The 8,043-nt window shown below is 43.5% G+C and overlaps 1 protein-coding gene across 5 annotated transcripts in view; it reads right to left on the reverse strand.

The window, feature by feature from the left end:
* Window positions 1-8,043, reverse strand: part of LOC122552701 (regulator of G-protein signaling 7) — a 450,150-nt gene that overhangs the window by 120,782 nt on the left and 321,325 nt on the right. For all 5 annotated transcript variants that reach the window (XM_043695584.1, XM_043695581.1, XM_043695583.1 and 2 more), the window contains exon 5: window positions 4,126-4,232. In XM_043695584.1, coding sequence (XP_043551519.1) covers window positions 4,126-4,232 — 107 coding nt within the window. The remainder of the gene's footprint in view (window positions 1-4,125; window positions 4,233-8,043) is intronic.

Here is an 8,043-nt window from a genome sequence, read left to right on the forward strand (position 1 = left end):
ATCTGCAGTAGTGAGTAGAGTGGGTTCTTTCTTGATTATATGTTTTTGGAGATATGTCTCTTGATTAAACTTAAAATATAAGCCATAACTATTAATTTAATCTGGGGCAGTGTTTTGTAGAGGAATAAAAAGGTGTTATTTTCTGGGTCTGTAGATTGTGAAGGAACAAAAATGGCCTTGAAAAGAGTGATATGTACTTCTTGTCGGATGTGGGAGTTTAAAGAGAGTTTAAGGGTTACTGTGGATTATATCTGCCATAAATGCTGTTGGCTGCGAATCTTATCAGATTGAATGGATCGGTTGGATAGACAGTTAGAAGCAATGAGGAATTTGCAACAGCAATAGTATGTGATGGATGGCATTATAGGAAGAGTCAGATACAGTCACATAGATGGATTAACTCCAGGAAAGGTAAGCGAGGTAGGCAGCTAGTGCAGGAGTCTTCTGTGGGTATACTGAGGAGATAGTGAGGAAAGAAGTCAATCTGAGACTGGTACAGTTGAGAACAGAAGCGAGTCAAACAGTCAGGGCAGGCAGGGACAAGGTAGGACTGATAAATTAAACTGCATATATTTCAAAGCAGGAGACCTAACAGGGAAGGCAGATGAAATCAGGGCATGGTTAGGAACATGGGACTGGGATATATAGCAATTACAGAAACATGGCTGAGGGATGGGCAGGACTGGCAGCTTAATGTTCCAGGATACAAATGCTACAGGTAGGATAGAAAGGGAGACAAGAGAGGAGGGGGAGTGGCATTTTTGATAAGGGATAGCATTACAGCTGTGCTGAGGGAGGATATTTCCAGAAATACATCCAGGGAAGTTATTTGGGTGGAACTGAGAAATAAGAAAGGGATGATAACCTGATTGGGATTGTATTATAGACTCCCTCATCGTCAAAGGGAAATTGAGAAACAAACTTGTAAGGAGATCTCAGCTATCTGTAAGAATAATAAGGTGGTTATGGTAGGGAATTTTAACTTTCCAAACATTGGCTGGTACTACCATAGTGTTAAGGGTTTAGATGGAGAGGAATTTTTTAAGTGTGTACAAGACAATTTTCTGATTCAGTATGTGGAGGTACCTACTAGAGAAGGTGCAAAACTTGACCTACTCTTGGGAAATAAGGCAGGGCAGGTGACTGAGGTGTCAGTGGGGGAGCACTTTGGGACCAGTGACCATAATTCTATTAGATTTAAAATAATGATGGAAAAGGATAGACCAGATCTAAAAGTTGAAATTCTAAATTGGAGAAAGGCCAATTTTGATGGTATTAGGCAAGAACTTTCAAAAGCTGATTGGGGGCAGATGTTCGCAGGAAAAGGGATGGCTAGAAAATGGGAAGCCTTCAGAAATGAGATAACGAGAATCCAGAGAAAGTACATTCCTGTCAGGGTGAAAGGAAAGACTGGTAGGAATAGGGAATGCTGGATGACTAAAGAAATTGTGGGTTTGGTTAAAAAAAAGAAGGAAGCATAGGTCAGGTACAGATAGGATAGATCAAGTGAATCCTTAGAAGTGTATCAAGGAAGTAGGAATATACTTAAGAGGCTATCAGGAGGGCAAAACGGGGAAATGAGATAGCTTTGGCAAATAGAATTAAGGAGAATCCAAAGAGTTTTTACAAATACATTAAGGACAAAAGGGTAACTAGGGAGAGAATAGGGCCCCTCAAAGATCAGCAAGGCGGCCTTTGTGTGGAGCCACAGAAAATGGGGGAGATACTAAATGAGTATTTTGCATCAGCATTTACTGTGGAAAAAGATATGGAAGATATAGACTGTCGGGAAGTAGAAGATGACATCTTGCAAAATGTCCATATTACAGAGGAGGAAGTACTGGATGTCTTGAAATGGATAAAGGTGGATAAATCCCCAGGACCTGATCAGGTGTACCCGAGAACTCTGTGGGAAGCTAGAGAAGTGATTGCTGGGCCTCTTGCTGAGATATTTGTATCATCGATAGTCACAGGTGAGGTGCCGAAAGTCTGGAGGTTGGCTAACATGGTGCCACTGTTTAAGAAGGGTGGTAAACACAAGCCAGGGAACTATAGACCAATGAGCCTGACGTCAGTGGTGGGCAAGTTGTTGGAGGGAATCCTGAGGGACAGGATATGCATGTATTTGGAAAGGCAAGGACTGATTAGGGATTGTCAACATGGCTTTGTGCGTGGGAAATCATGTCTCACAAACTTGATTGAGTTTTTTGAAGAAGTTACGAAGAGGATTAATGAGGGCTGAGCAGTAGATGTGATCTATATGGACTTCAGTCAGGCGTTCAACAAGGTTCCCCATGGAAGACTGATTAGCAAGGTTAGATCTCATGGAACACAGGGAGAACTAGCCATTTGGATACAGAACTGGCTCAAAGGTAGAAGACAGAGGGTGGTGGTGGAGGGTTGTTTTTCAGACTGGAGGCCTGTGACCAGTGGAGTGCCACAAGGATCGGTGCTGGGTCCTCTACTTTTTGTCATTTACATAAATGATTTGGATGCGAGCATAAGAGGTACAGTTAGTAAGTTTGCAGATGACACCAAAATTGGAGGTGTAGTGGACAGCGAAGAGGGTTACCTCAGATTACAACAGGATCTTGATCAGATGGGCAATGGGCTGAGAAGTGACAGATGGAGTTTAATTCAGATAAATGCAAGGTACTGCGTTTTGGGAAAGCAAATTTTCCCAGGACTTATACACTTAATGGTGAGGTCCCAGGGAGTGTTGCTGAACAAAGAGACCTTGGAGTGCAGGTTCATAGCTCCTTGAAAGTGGAGTCACAAGTAGATGGGCTAGTGAAGGAGGTGTTTGGTATGCTTTCCTTCTTTGGTCAGAATATTGAGTACAGGAGTTGGGAGGTCATGTTGCGGTTGTACGGGACTTTGGTTAGTGGGAGGTCATGTTGCGGTTGTACGGGACTTTGGTTAGGCCACTGTTGGAATATTGCATGCAATTCTGGTCTCCTTCCTATTGGAAAGATGTTGTGAAACTTGAAAGGGTTCAGAAAAGATTTACAAGGATGTTGCCAGGGTTGGAGGATTTGAGCTATAGGGAGAGGCTGAACAGGCTAGGACTGTTTTCCCTGGAGCATCAGAGGCTGAGGGGTGACCTTATAGAGGTTTACAAACTTATGAATGGCATGGATAGGGTAAATAGGCAAAGACTTTTCCCTGGGGTCAGGGAGTTCAGAACTAGAGTGCATAGGTTTAGGTTGAGAGGGAAAAGATATAAGAGAGACCTACGGGGCAACCTTTTCAAACAGAGGGTGGTATGTGTATGGAATGAGCTGCCAGAGGAAGTTGTGAGGCTGGTACAATTGCAACATTTAAGAGGCATTTGGATGGGTATATGAATAGGCAGGGTTTAGAGGGATATGGGCCGTGTGCTGGCAGTTGGGACTAGATTGGGTTGGGATATCTGGTCGGCATGGATGGGTTGGACCGAAGGCTCTGTTTCCATACTGTACATCTCTATGACTCTATGACTTACTTGGTTAATTAGTGTTGCTTGGATGGAAAAGGATTAATAATGGAGTGCCCATTTGTGCCTCCACGTTTACTCTTTATGTATATCAATGAGATCAGGAACAGACTGCAGAAAGCTACAGCACAGAACAATTTGAGAGACCTTATGCATAAGAACGTAGAATATATTAAGTCCCACAGGTTGGCATGCAAGCATGTCATCGAGCTATACAGCAACAAAGAGGCACTTAGGTTAGTGCAGATTCAATGGGCCTATCTACACCAATCTCATTTTCCATCGCCGTGCCCATTTTGTTAAGTATTATTACATTTGAGATGTTCAACCATGTGCCTTTTAATGACTGAGAGGTTCACCTCCACCTCACTGCCAGGCAATGTCTTCCAAACTCCTACTACCCCCTGGATAAAAAAGTTGTTTCCTCACCTCTCCTGTTAACCTCTTCCCTATTACCTGAAAATTATGCCCCAGATTATTGATCCTTCAACTAAGGGGAATAATTACTCCTTACCAACTTTGCACAATTTCTGTTGTTGTTGTAAATGATAAAAGAGCAAATTTAACAGTCATGGGTTGACGCCCAAATGGAAAAATAAATAAAAGTGATTCAATTTTATGTCATAATAATTGGTTTGTGTTTAGTGTACCTGAAATCTGTAGAAAGTCCCATCATCCTTCAATGTTAGCACATGGTCTGAGATTGGAAAGAAGTAGCCATGAGCTGCCATCAGTGTTCCAAGATGCAATGCTTCTACTGTTCAAAGGAAATAAAAAACAAGGTCAGAAGTGTTTTATTTCAGCTGACTCAATAGCAGTATTACATTGCAATTGAACTGCCCGACATAATAAGCATTTATGGAAATAACTGAATACATTTTGTGCAGAATCATCCAGTCTCCATCGTCGAAAAGTAGGTATATGACTGAAGACGCACATTAAGAGCCTGCGGACGCCCTCTGCGTAGACATATATATGAATTTCATGGAAAATATTAGTGTTTGATTGGCAACATCTCTGTGCCCCATGACCCTCTGCAGTTGTCTCCAACTTTTAAATTAGAGTTGTAGAGTTCTGCAGTACCAACCTGGCTCATTATTCAGAAATGTTCAACAGATTAAAACCTAGTTGATCACCTGGGTAACTGCATAGCTGATAATTCCAATCACTCATACTGACTCACCCCAAATAAATAGCAACTCTGACCTCTTGACTACCTTCCCCCAACTGATCCAACTATCTCCAACACCACCGAGACCACGCAATGACGCCTCTGACCACTCAATTACTCCCCAGTCTAATCTAACCTGACTATCCTTTGACCCCCTGACAGCTACATGACTACCTTCTCAAACTGATGATTCTCCATTCTCACTACACCTCTGACCACCTCATGCTGCCATTATTCCCAGAACCTGACTAGTCCTGCTGACCAGCTCTCCAAATGACTCAACTAATCCCTGACCAGATTACACTTTCTGACAAATGATTAGCCCTCCCAGCTATACTACAATACCCTGTCCTGCCTGCACCTCCAATGTGACCATTGCTCCCCCCTGCCCCATGGATCACTTGATCAGCTTCCCTGACCACACCCGACTACACTCACTCCTTGACTACCGCTTCCCATCACCCAACTACACAACTCCCAACAGACAATGAAAATACACCTCCCAATCACCTCACTACCTTCTGGACTACACTCACAACTGGACCTGACTACCACCCAGCCCACCCCTGCCAAGCTGACTACTCTACCCAATACTTGCCTACATCCAGATCTTACTGCCTATGAACCGCAACAACTCCCCTCAAGCCTGACTACATCTACCGACATGACCTGACCCAACTGCCCCACTGGCCAGTTACCCATTCACCCACCTACCCTTTTACTTACCGACTCATCCATTCATTAACAGTCAGACTGGACCTGGAAACCTACCATAATGGCAGCTATGCCTAGGAATTGGGATGTGTCCTGTCTTCCCCAAGATACATTTTACTGAGACAGAGTTCTGTAATTGACACTGTACTTTACATGTCTCTGACAGCCAGGATTGGAAGATTCCAGAATAACAATATCAGGTCAGGAAAATTTTTGAGCTCAATGGCAATCCAAACAACACTGGTGCTGTTTGGAAAAATTTCCACTACCATATCATATTAGGGTGTGTACTATATATTGTATAATCATAATGATGCTGAAATGCAACATATTGCGTTAGTTGATAAAAGTAAGCAGGTGAAATTCAAACTGTTCCCGTCAATAATAGGAAGAAGGATTCCGACAAAAAAGCTTTCGGTCTTAACAGGACAGAGAGAACATCTCCTGCTTTTGATACCAGTAACAGGGATCACTGGCACTTCTCTTTGATTAGTCAGTCTCAGATTAGTAACTCCAATGTTGTTTAAAATCTGTAGTATCAGTACGCATGTGCAGTTATTATCTACATGGGAAGTAAAATAAGCGAAATTATATATTAAAGTGAATCTGGTGATATTTTTAAATGCTGTGCAAAAAAGCAAGTGTGGTATGAGAAAACATTTTTCTCACTCAGCTCTGGTATGGAATGCACTGCCTGGAAATGTGGTGGAGGCAGGTTCAATTGAGACATTCAATGGGCTTTGGATGGTGATTTGGGTGGAAATAATGTGCAAGGGTACGGGGATAAAGCAGGAGACTGGCACTAAGTGACGATGTTCATTTGAAGAGCCAGTGCAGGTAAGTTGGGCCAAATGGATCCTTCTGTGTCATAACAATTCTGCGATCAATCATATCTAAGGGTGTTCTTCAAACTAAGCTGGCATAGTCCTCAATTGTTTTCAGGGCCAGCAGAATATTTCAGGTAAAAACAGTGAAATAACTCTGCACAGGCCTTTATCCCAAGACCAAGTCATCCTTGATTTACACATGGAGTATCCCTGACACTGATCCAGCCTCCTCAGAGCCAGCTCGCAGAATGAACAGAATCTCTGACACTCCTGTTTATATTTGTCAGCCAGGGCTCTCTGACTGGAGCAAGTCAACAGCCCCAATCAGGGAACTCATATTCTATGAAGTCCACCTGGCTGACTTCAGTCCAATCATTACAAACAGCACACATTTTGTTCTTCTGAGTGAAATGTCTAGCAATTTGTGATTTTACATGACACCGTGAAACAAAATGTGGTATTTAATGCAGGCTGTGGAGATCTCGCCCACGAACTAGAGACTGCACAAGTCCCCTGAATGCTCCTCTGAGGAAGGATCACTGCTAAGTAGGCTGGTCTGGAAATTCCTCTCCCAAGAACTGCTGGGCACGCCGAGGTTAGCAGCTCTTCATTGGCAGTGCCAATTGGAATGGCTGCAGATCAAAGTTTGTGAGAAGATTTGTAGCTCGGGTGTTCGTTGTTATGGTTCTGTTCGTTTCGTCCCCTGTCTAGATGACATCCTCAGTGCTTGGGAGCCTCCGGTGAAGCGCTTCTGTGATGTTTCCTCCAGCATTTATAGCAGTTTGTCTCTGCCGCTTCCGGTTGTCAGTTCCAGCTGTCCGTTGCAGTGGTTGGTATATTGGGTCCAGGTCGATGTGCTTATTGATTGAATTTGCGGATGAGTGCCATGTCTCTAGGAATTCCCTGGTTGTTCTCTGTTTGGCTTGTCCTATAATAGTAGTGTTGTCCCAGTCGAACTCATGTTGCTTGTCATCTGAGTGTGTGGTTACTAAGGATAGCTGGTCGTGTCGTTTCGTGGCTAGTTAGTGTTAATGGATGCGGATCGTTAGTTGTCTTCCTGTTTGTCCTATGTAGTGTTTTGTGCAGTCCTTGCATGGGATTTTGTACACTACCTTGGTTTTGCTCATGCTGGGTATCGGGTCCTTCGTTCTGGTGAGTTGTTGTCTGAGGGTGGCTGTTGGTTTGTGTGCTGTTATGAGTCCTAGCTGTCGCAGTAGTCTGGCTGTCAGTCCCGAAATGCTCTTGATAAATGGTAGTGTGGCTAGTCCTTTGGGTTGCGGCATGTCCTCATTCCGTTGTCTTTCCCTTAGGCATCTGTTGATGAAATTGCGCGGGTATCCGTTTTTGGCGAATACATTGTATAGGTGTTCATCTTCCTCTTTTTGCAGTTCTGGTGTACTGCAGTGTGATGTGGCGCTTTAGAACAATGTCTTGATGCAACTTCTTTGTGTGTGTTGGGGTGGTTGCTTTTGTAGTTCTGGACTTGGTCTGTGTGTGTGGCTTTCCTGTGTACGTTAGTGGTGAATTCTCCATTCGGTGTTCTCTGTACCATCACGTCTAGGAATGGGAGTTGGTTGTCCTTTTCTTCCTCTCTAGTGAATCGGATTCCTGTGAGTGTGGCGTTGATGATCCGGTGTGTGTTCTCTATTTCTGTGTTTTTAATGATTACAAAGGTGTCATCCACGTATCTGACCCAGAGTTTGGGTTGAATTTGCGGTAAGACTGTTTGTTCTAATCTTTGCATTACTGCTTCTGCTATGAGTCCAGAGATGGGTGAGCCCATGGGTGTGCCGTTGATTTGTTCATATATTTGGTTGTTGAACGTGAAGTGTGTTATGAGGCACAGGTCCAGTAGT

Source organism: Chiloscyllium plagiosum, chromosome 9 (genome assembly GCF_004010195.1).
Source record: "Chiloscyllium plagiosum isolate BGI_BamShark_2017 chromosome 9, ASM401019v2, whole genome shotgun sequence".
Classification (NCBI taxonomy): domain Eukaryota; kingdom Metazoa; phylum Chordata; class Chondrichthyes; order Orectolobiformes; family Hemiscylliidae; genus Chiloscyllium; species Chiloscyllium plagiosum.